At 38.4% G+C, this 24,560-nt stretch overlaps 1 protein-coding gene and 1 pseudogene across 3 annotated transcripts; both read right to left on the bottom strand.

Moving 5' to 3' along the window:
• Window positions 1-92: 92 nt before the first annotated feature.
• LOC106177201 (innexin unc-9) lies at window positions 93-9,724 on the bottom strand. The gene is made up of 3 exons (XM_087007234.1): window positions 9,535-9,724; window positions 4,175-4,759; window positions 93-2,069 (listed from the first exon to the last, which is right to left on the bottom strand). The coding sequence occupies exons 2-3, from the start codon at window positions 4,756-4,758 to the stop codon at window positions 1,454-1,456; spliced, it is 1,200 nt and encodes a 399-aa protein (XP_086863360.1). The 5' UTR covers window position 4,759; window positions 9,535-9,724; the 3' UTR covers window positions 93-1,453.
• A 3,901-nt stretch (window positions 9,725-13,625) lies between these two features.
• Window positions 13,626-22,671, bottom strand: LOC106169872 (innexin unc-9 pseudogene; annotated as a pseudogene). Of its 2 annotated transcripts, none has more exons than XR_015333055.1 (2): window positions 22,260-22,671; window positions 13,626-16,004 (listed from the first exon to the last, which is right to left on the bottom strand). The product of XR_015333055.1 is annotated as an innexin unc-9 pseudogene, transcript variant X2 (transcript). The 2 variants fall into 2 exon arrangements; XR_015333054.1 differs by lacking the exon at window positions 13,626-16,004 and adding an exon at window positions 17,423-19,672 and having other exon boundaries at window positions 22,260-22,639.
• Between the last annotated feature and the right edge of the window lie 1,889 nt (window positions 22,672-24,560).

Below are 24,560 nucleotides of genomic sequence, written 5' to 3'. Positions count from 1 at the left end.
GTGTTTCTTCTTCAAGGTTTCGTGGGTTTTCGTGAATATCTTAGATCATCGGGATGTAACGAAAATTTGACAAAAATAAGCAACTACAACAATACAATAAGCGATTCTTTATTTGACCAGCTTCAACAATATAAATATGTTAAGAAATACAACTTTCAAAAACCAAGGCCTTGCTTAATAGTTCACCATTAGTATTCCCCTTTTTTCGTAATGATTTAGGAATAAAAATTAAAAATTAATGTACGATCGGCATTATTCAAATAGATTTCGTTAGCATAACATCTACTATAGCCTATGTCTATATCTACAGTCGCTGAATATTGAATGTCTTTTTACCCACATAGGCATGGGTTAACTAAAACAACATTAATACCAATACTAGAGACTGTTAGGTAATACTACTAAAATTAACGTCTGCCGATCCTCCCTCATCTTGCTCGAGAACCAACCCTATCCCTAAATAAAATTTGCTGATCAGGGCTCCGTAACTGGAAAGCATCTCGTATTGAGAATAGCGATATCACATAGAGGCTACAATGTAATATATGGGACAAGTATGGAATCGAGACGCTAGCTCTCGGTCGCAATGCGCGACGCTTTCGAGCTACGGAGCCCTGCTTACTGCGCTAACCGCTACACAGCGGAGGTTACGCTAGGGTGCGCACAAACATTCTACTGCCCTGTGTTGTTTTCAGTATATATTCACAGATATTTCTCTGGTTATTCACTGGCTGTGCAAATTACCGCACTGCCCAGCGAGAAAGTTTTGCACAAAGATAGGGTCATCACCTAGCCAGTCCCTGGTACAGAGTTTTGAAATAATTAAGGTACCCCACTATTGCTGAAAAACAGCAAGGGTGTTTACTTATAATTTTCATAAGTTACATTTATGTAGAAAAAAATTTTAAATGGTTTGAGAGTGGTTCGGCCGTTTGTGTGAAAGGAAGCAACGAAGAAATATCAAGTATACATTTGCATCTTGCTTATTTTGACTTCGCTCATGAACAGAAAACACTTTAGAATCATTTTTCAGAGAAAGAAGTAAAAGTAGTGTGGACGGGTTGTAAAGTTATAAATGTTACTGGAATCTTGGGCTACTACATGTGTATAACCTACATTCAAAAAACATATTCCTATGCACTACCTGATATTACTGTTTGCTTATTGACAGACGAGATAAAAATATACATAATATACGTGTAATCAAAATATACAGATGTATTTACTAACTGACATTTCTCATTGTTTGAGAACAATGATTAGTTAAGTTGTTAGCAAACTCAGTGACAAGCAACAAGTAGCTTTACACAACTTAGTACATTCCACGATAAGGCAGTTTAGTTTCAAATGCATACTTCGTGGAAGAACAGTGCGTGTGTGTGTGTGTGTGTGTGTGTGTGTGTGTGTGTGAATATCAAGTAGATAAATGCTTGTAAACACTGGCAAAGTCCAATCACACTTTCTCCTCTCTCTCATCTTCATTCAAGGGGCCCTCTACTTTGGCCTTGAAATGGTCCCAAAGTGTCGCTATCATTTCAGCAACGATTACGTCATTGCAATTTCGTCCAATTAGCTTCAACACGAAAATTCCATCTTTGCGGAGATAGTCGTAAATAAATCTCTTCAAAGTTTCTTTATGGTCACCGTCCTTCAGTCTGTCCATCAGTTTAAGATTTTTGCGGATAAAGTGCTTTTGTTCATTCTTAAAAAGCATGCTCATCCAGGTTAAGAACCCAAAAACTGTGGCCGCTGAGACAAACACCAACCAAAACCATATGAAGATGTATACTTTCTCGTTGAACAAATTGATGGGCAACACACACTGGACGGTGTGTCGGTGAATATTTCCACCAAGCTGTCGAATTTTGAAATCACACAGTGTGACGCGGGGGAAACGCCCGCTAGAGGTCCAGTCATGGTTGTTGATGAGGTCATAGATGACGTCAAACCCGTACACGTGATACGCGGTTCCAAGGAAAGCATTTAAAAGGAACAACTGCAGGATGGCGTTGGTCACGTACAAGAACTTGCAGAATAGGAAAAGAGTTATCAAGTAGTTGCCGTAAAGGCTGGGTCACACTGCGCTTGCAACCTTTTGGCAACCTCTTTGCAACCACAAAATCTGGCGGTCGCTTGCGATCACTTTGCGACCTAATTAAGAAGCTGTGGCCAATTTTGATCGGCAAGCAGTCGCAAACCGGTTGCAACAAGGTTGCAATATGGTATCTGCAACCTCTTATAGACCATCTTCAAGTTATAGGTAACTAGTCGCACACTGTTTGCCGATCGATACACAACCTGTCTGCAAACACTTGGTGACCGAAAACCGGTTGCAGGACTGTAGCAATCGCTTGTCAACTGGTAGCAGCAAGGTCGCACAGAATATATATGTTGCCAACTTGTGACAGTAGCTGCTTTCACATAAATTCCCCTCTCACAAAAATGTTCTAGTAAAACGACTCCTTTTCAAAAAGACGGGACTGCTATATAATCATTGACTTTGTTTACCGTCCTAAGAAGTAAAACGAGTAAAAAAGTCGAAAATAATGGACGCTTACAAGACGCCCCTTGTAAGGCGATTACAAACATTTGATGAAAGATCATCGACTTGAAAATCAGGAAGTTTTCATTTCCTTCCTCAAAATAGAACCAACAATGTTCAGTGAACTTTTGAAAATACTACACCCTCACCTAACGAAACCAGTGCTGTAATAAAAACATAAACTTGCATACGTTTAAAGCCTTATTAATCTCATAATACTCTTTAATATTTTCTTGGTAAAATATTTGGTCTCTTTGAGGTCGCAAGGCCTGTGCAGTTACGGTCACACTGAAGAAAAAACCTCTTTGCGACCTGCAACTGTCACCGGTTGCAAAAAGGTCGGCGACCGGTTGCAACAACTCGCAAAGTGGTTTCCAAATGAACGCTGGGTTAATATCCGGTTGCGCCGGTTTTCGGTGCAGCACCGATAACCTCCTTGCGACCGAAAAACCTACTTGTGGTGTCCAACCGGTTGCCAACAGGTCGCCGACTGCTTTGCAACTGATTTGCAACCGAATGTGTGGTTTTCCCTTTGTCTTTTTAACCCTAGGCGTTTGCCACTTACAATACAACGTAATTAAATCGTGACAAGTCATGCGCATCGTGGACTTTTTACACTCTCATCCTTGTAGTGAGGATACCAAGCACTGGGAAGATGTTAAATTGTTTGTGTTGAAACTATTTTTATTTAAAACTATTGGACACATTTTACGGTTTGTTCATTTATTTGTGGATAATTTTGATTGTTGAAATTATGATATTAAATAGCAGTTATACCTTGCTGATTAAAATGCTTTTATTTTCCGTTTTCTCTGCATTCGTGTATTTGTTTCATTATTAACTCTGATAATATGTCTTTGCAAATTTTAAATAACATACAGCGATATATAATTTTCGGCATTTTACCTATGATTTTCGTAAAATGATAAAATAAATAAACGTCAAAAAATCGTACATTGCTTTTATCATCACATTTTTTTTTGGTTTCGTAAGTGTGAAATACCTGGTATATGAAAGCCTTGGCAATTGGTATAAAATATTGCCAACAAATGCAATTTATGTTTTCTTTTTCTAAAATATTATAATTTATGACCTTGATATTTAGAAGGCTTACATAACAAATTATAAAAAAATCTTTGCCCAAATAGACAACCATCCAACGCCTATATTTTTGCAGTCGCTTGCAACCTTCCTGCGACATATTTTCGAACGCCTACGATCGGTAAAAAACCTGTTAGCGACCAAGATACTAAAGACCGTCAATCGACCATGCAGTTACAACTGCAACCTTCTAGCGACCTGCTGCCGACTACTTGCGACTGGTAAAAAACTTGTAAGCGACCAGTCGACTAAATACGGTCAATCGACCATGCAGTTGCAAATGGTATGCTGCTGGTTATAGCAACCTACTGACAACCAAGAAGAGACCGATAGGCAACCTTTAGGATACCGATAATTTTCATCTTTAGTCGCACTGGTTGTCGGTGCACAAAAAATAGCCTTCATGTGTCAACGATCGCAGGCGACCTGTTAGCAACCTTATGCGACCACTTTAAAACCTATGACAACCTCCTTGCGACTGAGGTTGCAAAGAGGTTGCCAAAAGGTTGCAAGCGCAGTGTGACCCAGCCTTAACGTTTACCGATGGCCAGACAGTACTTTGCGCAGCCTTGGCGGACATTGGACCATACACCTTTCTGATAGTCGCGACTTGAATTACAGTATCTTTCCATGTGACGGACAAGGAACTTCATGACCCCTTTTCGATTCTCTGGGTTAAGATTGGCTTGTGTGTTTAGAGACTGGACCATTAAATGGGCATCAATGCCAGTACTGCCGCTCATGAGACGCCAAAATATCGTTGGAACGTAAAACAAAAGTGACTGGAGCAGCAGTACAATCGTTACCCACTGGTAGTAGTTAATATGGGCACGCGGGAGGTCTGGGTCTGGAATCCGTTCCTGGAAAGGCATATAGTACGTGTTTTTGATCCAACAGTAATTATCTGCGTATTTCGTGTAAGAGCCAGAGAAATGGCCAGGCACCCAGCAGACAATGGCGTCTCCGACGTACTGTTTGGTGCTGAGAAGGACGGCAAAGACCATGAATATCAGGGCAGTGTAACGGTGGCTAAGGCGGTCGTAGAAGTCATCATCACTGCGGAGCCCTTTCCAAAAGCCATTGGCTCCGCTGAGGATGTCTACTAGGTTCAGCATCCTTAAAATCAAATAAAAAGACAATTATGAGTTGTATTAATTTATGTATTAATGATATAAGAGCATTGCCCCTATATGCAGAGTTTCTTATTTCTATTTAGGGTGGGTAATATTTAACAATAACATAATGTCCATTTAAATTATACATACAAATTACGGCCATTCCACGAAAAGGGGTACAATTCCAAAACAAGAAATGCAGTGATATGAACTTTGCAAAACCGGGAAACTTTTTATATTATTTTGATGAAGAGATATTCAGAGAGTAGTAAAAGAATTTTAACCCACACCATTACTGTATTTAAAGAAATATGCACGTGTAAACATGGTACTGTATTTTTTCGTTACGGAGGTTAGGTAACATCTAAATTAGGTTATATTTCAATCATGCCAAAGGTCACAGGCTCCATATTTGATTCAATTATTAAGATTTTGAATGTATTCAAAATATTATTGCCCATTATTGCCCAATTATAGGAAATGCGGTGCAAACATATTGGTAACAAGTCGCTCGTTTTCTATAAATACAAAGCCTGAGATATTCCAATTTAAATATTTTATTAATCATTGGGGACAGACGCTTTTTTATCATACTATTTGTTTATGAACAAAGTGATCTCAATCTATTATGATATGAGCATTGATCAATGAGCACACACATATCCAGTGTTCAAATGAAAAATGAGTAATTTCGTAACGGAGGTTAGGTCATTAATAGCGATCATATTTGTTTTGATATTTTTAGCTTAAAGTAGACTTTAGAAGCTGAATTCGGAATTTGTAGTATTACAGATACGACAAATATTACATAATAACATAAAAAAATTGATAAAACATGTTTATTCAAACCAATAATTACCAGTAATTACCCAGACGTTAAAAATCAGTGCTCACCTATCTGAATTTTTAGAAAGTAAAACAGCCAAAATATTTAACCAACTTTGGTCATAAAAAGTCATGGAAAGGGCCAACTTTTAGCAATCCTTTTTTATTTTCATTTGCTGTGTTTTTACTTCAAAACAACACTTGGAAAGGATTATTCAGGACGAAGTTATTATTTGGGACGAAGGCACGGCGCATAATTAAATAGACTCAGAGTGTGATAGAATTGTTAAATCAAGCACCGACCCTTCGCAAGTCCCCCAGTTTATACCTGTATCCGGACGACTGATAACCTGAGGTTCACTGGGGATCACGTTGGAGATATAGTCACCGTAGAGACGTGATTATGCGCAGTTGTTTGTTTGCATGAGGGAAACACTGCAGATAATTTATAACAAGCGTCGTCTTTATCGAACCAGCTGAATCAAATGATGTATTAATGAAATGTTTACCGACCGTCCGGTAAGGTCGATCATTTAATCTTTTTATGAGATTTGGCGACACTCCGCACGTAGGCCAACTCTCTGGTTGTTTCAAGTATCAATAAATTGTGATTAAATGATGCTTTGACGTAAGTCTTGCCCCTGCGTTCCTGTACGACGTTTAAAAAAAAGACGTTCGGCGTAGCTTCTTTGATTTGATTTTTTTTTCAAAAGTTATTGCCCAAAAAAAATCTGAATGTCTCACATATAAATGTGATCAATTGAATGGTCAGGGGTTGTTTTACAGGTTTCTGAACAGGCCTACCCAAATACCAGACTCGGCACATAAGGATCCTGAATTAACCGGTACATCGGACCACACTACCCGTTTTCAAGGTGTGTGTCAGATCGCATTTCGGAGTGTCATACCCCAGAACAAATTTGTAGGACGACCGCGGTCTCATCCTGTCGGTGTTCTGACTGATACCCCGCAATGCGATCTGACACACACCTTGAAAACGGGTAGTGTGGTCCGATGTACCGGTTAATTCAGGATCCTTATGTGCCGAGTCTGGTAGTTGGGTAGGCCTGTGATTGGAAAATGAAAACATGATTCGCTTGTGAAATCAAAGACAAGCTTACCATGTTTAGTTTTGAGGAATTGCATTGATTAGAATATAGACTTTTATACGCTTCTGTCACTATCCTGTGAAATCATGTGCCTTGTTATACATGTACTTGTGATTTCAATATGTCCGACCCATGTATCATTTTGTTTTACTTTTGAGAGAAAAATAATGAATAATATTCATTATTGTTAATTTGACACTGTGTTTTAAAGGAAATTATAAAGAAATTCTAAGATTTTTATAATATCTCATTTCAACTATTTAAAGTATGATCATACTTTGCCTACTCAATAAGCTTTAAACATGTTCTATATCGTTGCATTGTAACATTTCATTTCATTTCATTGAATGCTATCCGAAAACACCTACATATATGTAAAGCTGATTGCGACAGTCGTATTTAAATGGGTTATTTTCTATACAAACTGGCATTTGAAAAATTATTTTAAAAACAACCACTTATAAATGCATAATCGTATTTTAAATTTTCTGATAATTGTGTTTTTTTTTAACTTGTCAAGGCATTCCCCTCAACAGTTTTAACAATGAGTACACGTATGTGCGGCATGGATACAGAATGCGTTCGTTAAATTAAAAAAGTGCATATGCTAAATCATACATATAACATACAGGATGGTCCATAAAAAACGACCTATTTTACTTTCCATCTCAATTTTGATCAATTTGTAATTAATATAAAAATATTTATTACAAATTAATTATAATTATATTAATTTGTAATTAATATATTTATAACTTTCTTTCACCAAATTGTTTCTTAACATTGGCCATTTTATCCTTGAAAAATTTTGCAGTGATTGGAAACCCCAAAGGTCGCCAAATTTCAATAATTGATAATGTGCTCTATCCACGCTCCACACTGCTAAATAACGGCGGCCACACGAACACTGAATTTGGCAATAACTCTTGCAATAACTGTTCCTTGCTTCTCTTCGTATATTGGTCTTCAAAGGGTCTAGAGTTTGTTACCACAGGTTCTTTCCTGAAGGTACTCCCAAGAGAAAAAAAATTAGAACTGGGGAGAAAGGTGGCCAAGGAAAGTCCTGGCGAGGTGAGATGAGGACAAATGAAATTTGGCTACCTTAAAGGTTCTCAATTTCTGCAAAATTTGCAAGGATAAAATAGTCATCTTTATGGAAAGATTTGGTAAAAGGAAGTTGGAAATATCTTAATTATATCAGAATTGAGATGGAAAGTAAAATAGGTGGTTTTTATGGGCCACCCTGTACATTTTTGCCAGAATTTATGTTTTTTCGGTATCAATGTATTTCTTTAAATCGAAATAGACAGCAACGATCTGATTCCGAATTAAGACCATTTTTTTAAATGCTGTTTCTTATTTTGGGAAACAATTTCTATGTAATTCTGCATTTACGTAAAAAAAGGAAAAACTGGGACTTATGTGTGTCATCAAAAGTAAAAATTCAAGTGATTTTTGAAAATAACATGACCAAAATATTTTGTTGAAAATATTTAAAATATGAACTATTGTAAAGAACAACATCGAAATAAGTGATATGAAAGAGGCGGAGGTTGCACTGTATTTGGTCGGCCAAAATCAAATAAACCAAAAATTCGGTTTTGTATACCGTGGCGAAATCGATGAAATTCTGAAGATTTGCAATAAAAACGCCATCAATATCAACTTAGTTTACGCAACAATAAGCGCATATCGGTCCTTTTAAAACAAGTGCATTGTTCCAGTATTTCAAAAAAAAAAAATCAATTGACAACATGAAGAAAAATATTAAAATGTCCAATTAAGAGACATATATAATTGATGTGACAAACACGCAGAATATATCAACCGGTTTTAAATAGAATATCAGAACTTTCCACTTTGCTTAATTTGAAGCTCTTAATCTAGGTAGGCCTATGTGCGTCGCAACACGAGCACCTGCAGGAGTTAACGGTTACATCACTGGAGATAAAGCTGTATGCAGTGAAACATTATCATTAATCTTGCCATTCAGAAGGCAGATCAAATTCTCATAGATACGCCTTAAACTGTGAACTGATTTTAGATCTATTGCTAATGCTGATATTGATTGGAAAAATAGAAACTTCCATATAATTTTATATTTAAAACACGAGCTTACGCTGTATGACCCAATCTCGGATCCAAGATAAGAATCCACACTTATCCAACTCTTTACTAATATATAAAAATAATGCTTATCAAGTTCAAAAACCATTTTCTTTTATTATTTATGGATGAAAAAAGGATTATCAAGGAAAAAATTGAAAATTATGTAGAAAGAAGCAAAATTTAGGATTCAAAGGTTTGGTTAAAGACTTTCATTATATCTTTTGTCACTCGAATTTATTTTACGATACCAAATATTATGAATATTATAAATATTATTATATTAAGTAAAAGTGTTTGTAAAAGTGTTTGTTGACAATTTACTATGCCCTAAACAAACAGATCCAATAGTTTAACATATAAAAAATAAATGAATAAGGATGAACACATTTATAATCGGGAATTTTTTAAGGGAACAAAACTTTTCTGGATAACTGCTTCGAAACCAATACGTTTTCAAACCTAATTATTTTGCCGTTGGTCATCATATACAAATACTTTTACTCAAGTCTTCTACACATTGCAAACTTATATTTCAGTTTTAAATATCAAACAACACATCGTTTAACTCTTTGATAACTCATTAACCAACCTGCACCTTCAGTCATCATTTCGATACATGTTAATTATTCATTAGGTGCTATCGAAACATAGTAAAAAAAAGTGTTCATAAATGTCAACAACCATAAACACACAAAAACACAATAATAACATGTATCAAGTGTCATATACTGACCTTCCTTTCTAGGAAACAATGACATGAAAAAATTCCCTCTGGTCTGGCCACTGCTTTAATTGTACAATGAAAATGGCGACGGGTGCATGCGGCGGCGCGTCATCGAGCGTTCAAATTAGGTCAGGTATGTGGGGCGTTGAGCAAATAGAAGGCACCGCATCGCCAGAGTGCCAGAGTGGCTTAGAAAACAAGCGCATGAAATAGCTTACTGATAAGACCTTGCAGATTTTAAAATGCAATTTCGACTGAAAAATGAAATCATTTCTCCATTTATTGAGATCGAAGAAACTCAGACACAACTTCATCCTGAATAAATAAATAAAGGCACGCGCAGGCCCTAATTACCTTCACCCCATCCCAACTTTACAATTAAGAAAAAAGGTGAACTGAATGGAGGTTGGGGCAAATGATAATCTTTGTTAAACAATTATTTTTAAAGATATTAGAAAGACTTGAATGAGCCGTCAAACTTCAACCAATGACGCGGCGTGACTGCTATAGCCTCAGCGTATGTAAATCCAGGATTGGCATTATGGGCTCCCCTACAAACCACCTGTAACAAGATTTATAGGATTCCATACACCGAGTGTTACATAATTATATAGTATATACTGAACGTTGTTTGGTCTGGACAGTGATAAGGGACAGTTTATTACCAAGTAACCCAGAGGTGGAAGCATTATGGAAACTAAGGGTTGAACAGTTTTAGTCCTCTTGCTCTGAATATTAGCGATCTATGGTTTAACAACTCAGGGAACTTTGGGTATGAATTTATCAAAAACTTTGATAAGGTACCTGACTTCAAAACCTACTGTGTTAGCCACATTGAAACTCAGCACTGAGCAACAATCTTGACTAACGAGAACAAGTTTTTCTTTTTTTCTCTCGTTTTTGTGTACCGATTTAATCCGGTTGTATAGAGAGCTCACATCGATCTCAGCCCAAACACGTAGGCTGGCGAGCTGATAACCTCCAGTTCACCACAGTCATCTGTTAGGCCCACGTTCATGATAGCTGACTTTTGCACCCAAGCCCCATGCGTTCTCTGCTCTCCAGTGCAGTCTTTACACCCCAACATGTTGACAGGTGTCAGATATAACGCCAGATTATTGAACTTCATTAAGTCGTATAGATAAGGCAATGGCTAGGTAATTCTATATCAATGATAGAGAACTATGCTTGGATCAAAGTTTTGTTTGGTGACCAACATTCGATCTATTCAGTGTTGGCAGACTTGATCAGCCCATGGCAGTTATATTTAAGAAAATGGAGGTCACTGTTTTCGTTAGTAAAGTAAGCGAATCCCTTGTTGCACTAAAATGAAAAATAACTCTTATAAGTTCTGACACCCCCCCCCCCCCCTCCACAATTCGGTTTCTGAAAAATATATATCGCAACAATATTTCCGTCTTGAAATTAAAAATTTGACTGACTAATTTATAGTCTAAACCGTACAAAAGAGTATTGTTTGGTCTCCAAAACCCGCAAAAAATTTCGGGGTCCTTCAGCAGGCCCCGAACTCCACACCAAGGGGGCGATAGTCGGCTTCGCATCAGAAGCCTGTCGTTTCGGACTCTCCCCCATCCCCTTCAAATAATCCTGGATCCGTCCCTGGACCATGCAGGCTCAGCAAGTGGCCCAAATACGAGCAATCTCGGGGTCCGACAGCTACTGGTAGTTTTTTTTTTTTTCTAACAAAATTTATAATGAATCGAGTTTTAACACGTTAAATCTAGAAATTAGACCCGCTGGTAAATCAGCGTTCAGACGACACACGGGACAAATTCTATTTTCTGCTTTTGTGCTAAAACATCTTGAAATTTTCAGGATGAATTTTTGTAATTTTCTGTTAAAATTGTATAAATTGTGTAAGATTCTAAAAAATAATTAAATATTTTCAAGATCACAAGCTTTCAGTTTATGGGTATCGGAACAGAATTTGAAAACCAACGCAAAATACGTGCCAATATAAATATAAAATTGTCTTACAAGAATACCATAGACAACATTGGCATGAATAAGGAATCAGTGGACCAAATATGTGCATTCTTCAACAGGAACGCGCTGCCAGTATCTGAAAATATTCACAAAATATTCAGTTAGGTAAATGGATAAATAGCAAAATAAGCAAATAAAGCAACTAATAAGGTCAAAAAATAAAGCGTGATATGTACAATAAAGTTAAGTAAACATTCCTGAAGTATACATATATTCATTTTGTAGTAAGCTTGTACTTAAAAGGAGATTTCATGGGATTGCGTAGGCTTTTATAACTTAAAAGTAGGTCTTAAATCTTCCCATTTTTATTAATTTTTACTTACGTTTTAACTATACTACAGGAATTCATACTCTTTATCAATTATTTTTACTCCAATAGTGAACGTAAATATGGATTTAATTATTACATAAAGATGTTCAAACACAATCACGTTACGCTTTTCTCTAACACGTGCAGAAAAGTGCCATGAAGTAACCAGTGGCATATCTGTAAATATCTAGTGAAAAAATCAATCTGTGGCCCTGGTAGGGAGTATATCGACATTTAATCAAGTCTGAAACAGGTGTAATATTCCATTAAATTCAACAACTACCACTTTACTTTGTGTTAAAGTAGAGAAAAGCAGTTTGCTCTTTAAGTTAAGAGCAATTTTGGACCTGAAGTTCTTTAGTGAACCCTGTCCCAACGCCTGTGTCACATAATGCATTTGATTCTTACATACATCAGCTCTGGAAATCACAGCTTACGAAGTGTTTTCATGATCAAAATGCGGTAATTGTGATAAGCTTTTTGTGCCCAGAATCTTAACCAATGTCAAGGAACCTCTACCACAATGACTCTGGCGCAATCATCCGGCACAATAGTCTACAACGGCTATATTCAAACTTGCAATGCAATGTGTTTCCATGTCTATCTCCAGAAACTTGTAGGGTGCTACGATTATTTGTGTAAATATGTGTCCCACTAGCTGAAGTATAATATGTACTGTTTTTGGTATTATAATTTTTTCTGATTTATCCCATTTTCCTTGTCGATGTTTGCACGCACTGAGTGCCAGTACCGATATTTGTTTTATCTGTAGTTAAAACACTTTCCAATATTTAACTTTGTGTTGATTATTTGAAGATGTTTACACTGGCACTGTTGTTTCTCAATCAGAAAAAGAAATCCCGCACATCATCTAATTTCCTTTCCCCTTTCACTCCCCTGTACCTCTAATTCGCCTCCAAAAGTGCATATCTTTTTTCGAAAACTACTGTTCAACAAACGGTGCTTCGATTCCAAAGATTTAGATGCGTGAGTTAACCTATTAATATGACAATGTTAAAACCGCATCGAGTCATACCTCAGACACTTCAGATTTACTGCACTACCACAACAGAATGTCAATTGTTTTCTTCACGACTTATCATGGTGCACCGGTTAAACACATCAGGGAAAATATGATACAGAGACTTTTTATCTAATATCAAGTCTGACCGTCGCAACACCGTCTGTCTAAGTGCGGTCACAGGTATTTGGTTACACACACAAGCTCTCATAGCCAAGAGGTTTCATATAAATTATAAGCATACAACACCGTGGATAATGGTACCACTCATGCCTGGTTTTGCAGCTGTTTTAGGACAATTATGTCGTCTATATTCACGAGTACTACGTAGTATTCAGCAACGTACACAGCGGTTCAAGTAGAAATCATTTAACACCTGTGCCTGCATTTCATCCAAACTCCCAACTTATCCCGATTAAGCTTAATCAGACTATTGACGATTGCCTCCCCCTCCCCCCACTTCCCTCTGTTATCATTATTTGGTAATTACTCCATTAAACAAAATAGTTATTTCTAGGTTTTATTACATCACCATAGATACAGCAACCTGAACGGAAAGCAAGCATCTTTACATATACAACTAGACTCGAGAATCAAAAGGCGATCATTTTGATTCCATTATCATTATTTCAAAGGTACACCGAATTAAGTTTTCATTTCATTCCTTTATCAAGTGCCTTTAAACTAATATGCCCTGCAACCTTGGCAAAGTGACTTCACAAAGCCTGTCTTTTACTTGACATAAAAAACAAGAAACAAATATCAAATCTGTATATATTATATTTATTGTTAAAACGTCAATAACGTCAATAACCAAAAGAAACAGAATACACTACGGTTTTTGATTGTATCTTTTTATCAATTATCATCTAACACTTCGTTTTATTAATCAACATCTAACGCTAACTTTAACCGAACAAATAATACTCTAGTGGTAAGGACAAGATATTGAACCAAATCAAACCACTTCAAAAAGTAAAATTATCTTTTTTTAAAAATTGTTTTCTCGTTTTATCTTTTTAGAATATATTCTAGAGCGGTTTTTGAGCATAAGTATACAAGTTACATTTAAAATATACTCCTGGATTTCGCTTCAAAAATGTCATTAGCAAAGTCAAGCTGCAGGGAATGGAGATTCAACTTAAAAAAATAATGAACCCTTTAAAAAAGTCTCAAGCATGAGATTCCATGAAGTGAAATGAATATCATTTCACGAGACAGATACTCGCTTATGAATACACAAATACTTCCTGTCGTAAATACTGACCTCAAACATAAATGCAGTTATTTAAATGATGTCGCACTTTCTCGGACACCTTTGAGCAAATACGGAATGCTACAGCTTGGTTTGGAAATGGTATATGAGTTAAAAAAAAATGTTCTCTCTCGTCATCCCTTTCAATTACAGCACATGTTAATGTAATACGTCTGGTCCAGTTACTTTGTGAAAAGGCACTGTCATTACACTTTGATAATACTTAGTTTTACACATACTGAAGTGGTGTCATCGATGTTTAGACCTTGTATAATCAAGAATACACTACTGCTACAGAAATAAACGTTGGACTAGTCTGAAACCTGAATACCAATTTTCACCACGAGATCTCAGTTCGATAGGTTACGTGTAGAGAGCGTACTTAATGGATTAACAAATTAAGTCAAAACGTGAGAGAATACTGTATCCTGTTAGGTACAAAATAGCTAAATACGAACTTAACCTACAACTGCTATTTCTTTGACACTCAAATTAAATCAGTCAGTATGGGATGGATGCACCTTAAAAAGTGGAATTTTCACACCAATGGTGAGATCATGACCCTGAAGTAATGGGTAGCAATGCCTCCCTTGTTGCAATGGTGTGAACTCCACACCGGGACTGTTATATTAACTCTGGTAAACATTTAAAATGTTCACACAGCATCTTCAAGCATCTTGTCCATTTTGTGATTTCCTTCTTCGTCAAGGCCTCTGTCGGTCAGCAGATGAGCGCGATCCTTCTTGAATTTCTCCCACAGCGCTGCCACCAGCTCTCCTATGACGATATCATTGGTGTTTCTACCCACCAGGTTAAGGATAAACGCCCCGTCGGGACGCAGGTACCGCGTAATGAACTTCCGTACCAATTTCCCATCGCCGGTGCTGGTTGAGGAGATGATGCCCATACGTTTAAGGAACTTGGCGATGTAGGCCTTTCTCTCTCGTCGGTAGAGGAAGCTAAACCACGAAATCATGCCCCATACCGTTGCAATAGCCACGTACACCATCCAGAACCACAAGAACATGTAGATCTTCTCGTTGAACAAGTTGATAGGTAGAGCGCACTGTACAGTCCAGCGATGGATGTTCCCTCCCAGTTGCCGTATGTTGAAGTCACACAGAGTGACACGCGGGAATCTGCCAGTCTGATACCACTCCATCTTAGTAGTCAGCTCCGACAGTACCTGGAAACCGTACACGTGAAACATAGAGCCAAGAAACGCGTTGAGGAGAAACAACTGCCCTATAGCATTACACACGTACATGCACTTCACCCACAGGTACAAGAAGAACAGATAGTTGCCATACTGCTTGCCCAAGAACGGGCAGATCAAATTTGTGAACTTCTCCTTGAAGCGGGAGCACTTGTTCTTGTGGTAGTCTTGCTTGAGGCACAAGAAGCGGTCCAGGTGATTCACAACCGTCCCAATCACCTCCTTTCTTTTCTCGGGATCCAACAACTTGGGCGCCCAGATAGCTTTCACGATCATGTTGAAGTCTATGCCAGCACCGTCACTCATGAGTCTCCAGAAAATACGAGGACTGTAAAACAACAACGCCTGAAGGAGGAGCACCAGGGCCACCCACTGGTAGTAGCCGATGTGTGCCCGGGGAAGCTCGGGGTTGGGGATACGTTCCTCAAACGGCATGAAGTACGAGTTTTTGATCCAGCAGTAGTTGTTGGCGTACTTCTTGTGGCCCCCTGTGAATACCTTAGGCACCCAGCACACGATGGGGTCGCCGACATATTGCTTGCTACCCACCAGCATGGCAAATACTATGAGGATGAGGGAGGTGATACGGTGGTTGAGACGATCGAAGAAGTCATCGTCACTGTGGATGCCCTTCCACACACCGGACAGGATCCCGACGAACGGGGCCATCCTAGAACAAAATGATAAGACTATTACAGTTATATTACACCAGAGAGATCAACGTTTGAATATTAAGCAATGATTAATTTATAAATCGATAAATTTAGAACACCTAGTAGTTTAGAAGTTAGGCAAAATAATTTTTAAAAAATAACACGAGTGTCGTACTGACGAGCAAATTTAGCTTAATTGAACGAAACGAGTAACGTGAGCCCGAGAAAAGAGCACTACTTGGTCTACTTCAGTTGCTTCACAAGATTGCGTGCGTATGCACAATGTACTCAAAAGAATGCTGGTGTCAAGTCAAGTATTCACTGCCACCTTGAAGATAAATTAGTCTCCGTTTCAAACTGAGTGAGAACAATTGCCCCATAGCATTACTTACTAGCAAACCGTGCTTGTGTGTGTGTGTGAGAGAGAGAGAGAGAGAGAGAGAGGGGGGGGGGGGGGGGGGAGCAAATTATTGATTTCAGTTGGCGTTGAAAGACAAGATACTGAGAGGCGTCTGTACAGTGACTAGTGATGGATTGTGTTTCGGTGGTGCGTTGATTGTGACATATTACACCTGGCTGAGATGACAATCTCAACCGCACGCAATCAGGAATACACACTGCACCGTCTGCTCTAGATAAAGGTTGAATGTCTGAACCCCGTCAACACCATTGCTACATAAAGTAGTTCAAAGAGTTTCATGTAATTCAATCGATCAAAAGTTACAATCTGTGCTCTTTTCCTTCGGACGCCACTGCAGCGCGTTTCCTGAAAATTCCAACTATCTTCTCTCAATTCTTTGGATTTGTAAACCGCATATTTTTTTCTTGCATGCAATGTTGACATTTCAAAGTGAGGTGATCATTATTTGAGACTGCATTATAATTCTTTTCTGTGTCGCCTATACTGTCGCTCAAGATACAACTATCAAATGTGCCGTACCAAATACATGATTTGGACTTTTAGGCTCTCATGACCCTAAGATGCGAGTAATGGACGCAAACGAACCAGTCTTAAATTTACCGAGTGAAGCACAATTTCCTACGAGTCACTATTTAGCCCGAGACGAATACGGTCTAGCGACCTGAAAGGCGCTACAAAGGAGGCAAGAAATGTTCTTACAAAACAACAGAGTGCGACACACTTTTCCCTCGGGTCATTACTTGACTTGAGATAACAAGTTTACAAGACCAAGAATAACTTAAATCAACTGACATTGTCAGTCATTTTCAAATTGTGCAGGAAGACTAGGTGTGCAATTCAATTAAACTTGACGCCCCAGGCCTTCCCAGTGCTGATAGTCAAGCTTTTTCGATTTTGAATACACAATGTATTATATGTACTTGTGGCATTATCTCGAAGATTTCTGAGGTGTCCCGGTTTGGTTCAGACTTGAAAAACTTGGCAAGTGTGTAGTGAAGTAAACAGACAAATAAGAAAAGTCCACAGTTTTATTCTATCACTTTGTTTCTCATTAGGAATTACAGAAAATGAAAATATTGAACATCTAATAATAAATCTTTTTCTAAAATTGTTAAGTTGCTCTAGCTTGAAATGTAACTAGGCTATTTTGTGTAAGTATTCTAAGCTCCATGTTATTGCAACTACTAGACTGTGAATACATCATATAAAAACCATTTCACTAAATAATTTGTTTCATGATCAATGTGCACGAAGTGGAATGTTGCACTGTCATTATATAGAGCAGTGACAGGCCAATACACGACATGGAACTTAACATTACAATGGGAATGCCCTTCAAAATAGACACTGTGCTACATAATAATAAGTATCTACGGATATTACTAAGCACACCCAACCAAAGCACCACGAAAACTGCACATAATAGGCGTTTGTTGCTGAAAAGTATATGCTGTATAACGAGCAAAAGCTACTATCTGCAATGTTTAATGTGTATGAAATAAAAGGTTTAATTTACCGGCAGGATTTCCCGTCCGGTAAATGAACCATATACTGTTACAGTGACGGTTATAACGGTTGCGAGATCAATTCTTGTGTATCTCTCATTTCAGTTTCTTCAAAAATTTGTCAATATATTTATAAAATACACATGCATAAAGACACTGCAATGTGCATAAAAAGTATTTGTACAGTTATTCTAGGACTTATCACATTTACGATACATATCAACGAATGTAAATTAAATCTGACCCTTCACCTTCATATCAAAATATCAAACAAAATATGGTTTTGAGCTATGTCATGGCTAGCTTACTATACAACTTCCACTGTCCCCAACTTCATTCAATATACACTTCGCTGAACTTTCTCAAAAATGTCAAAACAAAACTTATACTGATGAGCCTGTATCTTACATTAATGTACACCTCAATCAATGTTCTAATCTAGAACAAAATACAATATCTGCTTAATGTCATGGGCTTGGTTTCAAATCTCTATGACATTAGAGGCTTTTCAGGTTTCTCGTTTTCATTGTCGTTGTCGTTTCCTACGGGCTCGGCAGGCGGTTCGCCTTCGGCGTCCAGCAAAGACCTGTCGCTGTACAAATGTACACGGTCTTTCATGAACTTCGCCCACAGTTCAGCAATAAGTTCTCCAATGACGATATCATTGGTGTTTCTCGAGCACAGGTTTAAGATAAACGCACCGTCAGGTCGCAGGTATTTCGTGATGAACTTTCGCACGTTCTTTCCATCTCCAGTTCTAGTCGAGTTGATGATGCCCAGACGTTTCAGATACTTCGCCACAAATGACTTTCTCTCACGGCGGCTGAGGAAACCTAGCCATGAAATGAGACCCCAAATGGTGGCAGCGCACACGTACACCAGCCAAAACCAAAGGAACATGTAGATCTTTTCGTTGAACAAATTGATGGGGAGCGCACATTGAACGGTATGCCGATGGATGTTGCCACCGAGTTGCCGGACTTTGAAGTCACACAGCGTAACTCGAGGAAATCTGCCGCTTTCAAACCACTCTTGCTTGGACACCAGGTCCTGGATTACTTGGAACCCATACAGATGAAAGAAAGTCCCCAGGAACGCATTCAGTAAGAAAAGCTGGCCGAGCACGTTGCAGACATAAAACACCTTCACCCACAGATACAGGTAGTACATATAGTTACCGTATTCTTTGCCAATGAAGGGACAGATCAAGTTCACGATTTTTTCCTTTATTCTCACCAATTTGGACTTAGAGTAATCTTGTTTGAGCATCAAAAAGCGGTCCACGTGCAAGGCGACCGTTTTCACGGTGCCCTCACGCTTCTCGGGGTCGAGGCAAGCTGGTCCCCACAACGCTCCGACAATCATATTAAAGTCAATACCCCCAGCTGAGCTCATGAGACGCCAGAAGATTCGAGGAAAATAGAAGAGCAACGCCTGCAGGAACAGCATCAGCGTTACCCACTGGTAGTAACCAATGTGCGCCCTTGGCAGTGACGGGCCCGGGATCCGCTCCTCGAACGGCATAAAGTACGTGTTTTTGATCCAGCAGTATTGGTTGGCATATTCTTTATGTGAGCCCGTAAACACTCCTGGCACCCAGCAAACGATGGGATCTCCCACATACTGCTTGCTGCCGATGAGGACGCCGAATACAACGAGGAGCAGGGCGGTGTAGCGGTGGTTTAATCGGTCGTAGTAGTCATCGTCGCTAGTTATCCCCTTCCATACACCCGCTAGGATGTCCACAAAGGGTGCCATCCTTGAAAAGAAAGAACGACACTGATATTAGAATTGTGCGCTCCCCATCGTTTTTAACTTCTCTAACACAATCGCCTCCGGTTTATATCCCAGCGATGTTCACTCCACTACACGCCGATTCCAGTTTGACTAGTATCAACAACTAACACACTGAAATACATACTTAAAGAATCGACATTTCAGATTTTTAACACTTTAGACTTTAATTACAATCAACCAACAAAACACTTCATTTACCAGAGAAGTTAGACAGACTTAAAGATGCAAGGGGTTAGTTATTTTCATAGATGAAAGAGGGCGCTGCCTTGCCTTCCAGTACAGTATCATGATAGTGATATGCATCTTTTCTTCTGTGGGCTAGATAACGTGCCTACCCTTTGTATGACCACGATCATATGACCGCAAAGAAGAGAATGTTGCATAATACATAAGGCCTGGGTGTGGGTTTCTATTGTCTGGAGAAAGCTTTGTTGTTTTAAATTTTTTGCACTCTTACAAGTCACAGCTATGGGATAATAATGCACCGTCACGCAAATTATTTTATCACTGCGATCAGAGTTCTTTTGCGGTGCGTGGCGACGGGAGGAGAGAGTTTGGTGAGAAAAAGGGGACTAAGTTTGGTAGCCCACATTCAACTGCGCTTTTGTCGTTATAAGTTAGTGAAGTACGAAAACAGATCTAACATGGGGAGTATTGGGTTACCAGCAGATGCAGACCATGCCTGAATGTCTCTATTACACTGCCCGCTTCCTGACCCTTCTTTGATTACCAACTAACTGCCATTGCTTTTCAATTTAAAGCCACTAAACCACAAATGCAATACTCCATTAAATGAGCTCAACATTACGTCAAGTTAACAAACTGTAATTCAACCAGGTTTCAACTAGAAAGAATTGTCACGTTTACGACTCCCGTTGGCAATTCATTTAATGCCCTGCCATGACATCTCATCTGTGACCTCTACAGCACCTGCATCTTTGATCACTGTCTAATGATCTCGTGCTAGGTAACATACAGTGCAAAGTGAAAAACAACTTTGGGCACATTTATTAAAACAAAAAAAATGAGTGGAAAATGTGGCACTCGTTCTAATGTGGCGTGACGCAAGTCACCCAGACAGCGACAAGATGGTCTGCTTGACACACCTGAATGGCTGCTACCTGTGCTGAGCTGGCAGGCATCGAGGATGAAGCGAGACTAAATTGGAAACTAACTCGAAGTACGCTTTTGGTAATTTTTTTCAGTAACATTTCACCCAGCCCCTAATCCACTGCGTGGCACGCATGCCACAATAACTCGCCCTTTGTCGGTTTACCATATAACTTTGCTTCACACGGCTTTTTGTAGCGCCCCTAAAATAATAAACCAGCCCTGGCTTTGTCCGCTGCCGGGAGTAATCTTCACACCACAGGGCATGTTGACGTAGCAATTAACACTTTTGACGGATTCTTTGTTTCAGAGGAAGCAGCTTAAGAGTATGAGGGGCAATTAACATTCTGTTCAAATATAGGGCAGCCCGAGGTGAGCACTAAATATTATGCTCAGTATACAAATAAACTAGAGAAAAGACCATAGTTAAGTGATGTTAACTTAACATAAACTATTTCACTCCACGGGGCCAGTGCACATAAACCTCGGTGCATTTATAGGGACAATAGTTGGTGCTTTGCATAATGCTAATAAATCATGTTCTCCTGTACATAATGTCTGTGAAACAAGCCAGTGAGGAATTAACTTTTAAATGACTTCCCAGCGTGAAATGCCAACATAACACTTGTAGCTCGAGTTTCACACACATAAAAAACAACACTTTAAGGAAAAAGCTTGTATTAACGACTCCGGTAAATAGAAGAGGAGCTTGCGATAGCGATCTTAACTTATGGAGACACTCTGGTTAGAAATATGGCTCTGTTTAGGACTTAATCAGTCCCATACGTCCAAGGCATTCACACACTCAGCATATGAACAGGGCAAACAAATAGCTGTAGGAGTCGGAAAAATACTTTAATATTTTAAACAAATCAGAGTCGTTATATGAAGCTGGGATACAGTTCAACAAGATACAAATCTGTATAACCATATGTTGAAAAGAGATAAACATTTTCCTTCAAACATAGCACGACTTCTGGAATTAATGAACACGTGACAAATTGAAAAACTAATTGGTCGGATGTTTTCTTTAAAATCCAACTTGACTTCTTTTAAAGTTTCCCGTTTAATTTCACTAGAAGTATAAATAACGCCTGGACAAAAAATAAACGTGAACTTTGTCCGAGTCCTGTGAATGTGAATAAGTAAACAAATTTTCAAAATCCACACCCGCGATTTTTCCCCCCAACGGTTACATATTTTTTCAAAACAAGTTTTAAAGATAATGTTAAACGAATTCCAGACAGAGCTGAATTTCAGAACTTCTTGACACAGAAGAAAAAAGACGATCAACCGAGCCCCCACCGCAATGGCGACACTACTGAGCAAAAGACACTGATTTCACATGCACTACTGGCGTTATTAAAGCTTTTGTCGCAGAAGCTCATCAAAATCTTTACATTTTAAAGAAAATATTGTATGAACATTAACTAACGTACCTTTCTAGGTGACCACTGTATAGTACAGTTTCTGGCTAGCTACTTTTACAGAACTTCTTAAACTTTTTCGCAGCTGGCTTGTCAATATAGTTCTCGGTCTGTGCTGAATAATCTACCACATCTCACTCGATACACTTAGTAGGCGTGGCTACGTGACAGGCGGAAATGACGAAATCGGCCAAGACGTGACGCTTCCGTATAATTTATGTACTCATTGTAGTGTTTGTGGTGTCACGTTCACCCATTGGTGGGCTGGGCATCCTGAATGGTCTTCTTTAGTCAGAATATTAAACTCCTTCCCATTTCAGTGAAGTCCAATTACTATGCCATTTGAATTCGTGCATTGCAGATTGTCAGATATACATAAGATTTTTAAAAGCTGAATGCCCCGTAACTAGACAAGCGCAGATAATGGGGTGTCCCCCGCGGGGTTTACAGCCTGACCCTGCCAAACTGGCGCGTGATTACTTCTAAATAGCTTTTGTTACATGATCTCAGAGCAGGGATAGTTGTGTAATCTTAGCTCCGCCAGGTAGTACAACAAAAGCCATTCCCACTTGTTTGGAGAACTTGTTACCTTTACCAAAGCAATAACAACTTTCATGTCTGGGAAGACCGCAATGTGAGGCACGTAGAAGTAGTTTCTTTGAGATTCGAACGAACCACCCTTTTGGTCAGGAGACGGTCCACTTTGAAATAAAGTTTGATCTAGGTTCTATGCCAACGTGTATGTTTCTCGATGAAAGGTTCACTTTTTCAGAAAAAGAACCCTCCCCTCCTTTTGCAATTGCTGGCTATATCCCAGACTACCATGATGATTTGCTGATAACTCACAGCTCACAGCTGAAACTTCCAAACCGCCCTCTCTCACAGTGAGCGAAATTCGTCAGATTAAAAAAAGTCTAGTTTACATTAACAAAAAGATCTCTTCAATATTTCTATCAAAATATTATATATGTATATCTTTAAAAATAAATACAAATATCATATATATCTTTAAAAAAAATTAATAAAATGAAAAAAAAAACCTATCGATGTACCGGTACTTAGGAAACCTAATCTTTATACCAGGAATGTTTTTTTTTTTTTTTTTTTTTTTTTTTTTTTTTTTTTTTTTTACGAATTCAGAAAAACTTAATTTTACTGAGGTGTCACATATATCTGTCAGTTGTGACATAAAATAGCCCTGTCCTCAACAGAGCAATATATTCTGATGAAATATTTTAAAGGATTTCGTGAAATGTAGGCCTACACAATGAATCATTAGCATAATTGAGCTCAGGTCAACCTGATATAATGTGTGGATACGTCACGTACTGTCAGAGTCCCTTTTGAGAGGAGATCGAGTTCATCTGAGTTTATCTTCGAATTTCAAATGAGCGGATGTTTGATAGAATGATGTTAAAGGAAAGAGGTGGGTTTGCATCATAATAACCCCAAGAGATGAAGCTCCTGTGAAAATGTGTTGAAATTTGAGACAATGCTTATAGGCTCAATGTCGAGAGTTGCCAAACAATGAATTTCAAAAATACCGTACAAAATGAGAAAAAGGAGAATTACTAAAATGCGACAAAATAATATTTGATAAAGGAAAAAAAATCTTGCCCTGTAATAATAATGTACCGGCTAACTTTGGTGTTTCTATTACAATAAAAAGCAAAAATAAACCCAGGTTGATTTTTATTATTTGCACGTTAAGTACTTCAAGCTATGCACGAAAGACGCTCATATTCTTCTTCATTTCAGTTTAAAACGCACTGAGTTCTCATTAGCTGATCTAAAAATGACTTAGATCTCAGATTGTTGTGATCAAGAGAGATGAAATAACATGTCTTCTATTTACATGCCGTCTACGATGTGGCTGGAATGAACGCATCAGTCTATTTTCATGGTTTCTTGATTTCAAACATATTTATCTCTTAAAATGCAGACAGATAAAGCTAGCTGAAAACTACGCCCAGCGTAATGGGTTTGAATTACACCATAAAAATGTATGGGGGTGTCCGTGATAAATCATATGTGATAGCATCAAGTTTTGAAAGAAAGGGGGAGAGTTTAAAATATGAATAAAACTTATAATGTAAAATTGCGCAATCCACACCGTGTCCGTGACTGTCCGGGAATAAATCTGGGGACGGATGCGGGTTTTCCTGGTCCTCGCCATGTTGAAAACAAAGGAGTGCCTGTCGTCGTGAGACAACATACTTGATAATATATGAATCCTATTTGTTTTACCCAAAATATTTTGTGGTTTTGTAAAAACGTTTAAGTTGACACGCATATGACTCAGGAGAAAGACTG

This window comes from Lingula anatina, chromosome 2, assembly GCF_051362555.1.
Source record: "Lingula anatina isolate TDL-2025a chromosome 2, LinAna3.0, whole genome shotgun sequence".
NCBI lineage: Eukaryota > Metazoa > Brachiopoda > Lingulata > Lingulida > Lingulidae > Lingula > Lingula anatina.
Note: the sequence above shows the minus strand (reverse complement) of the source record. Positions and strands in the feature narration are given on the sequence as shown.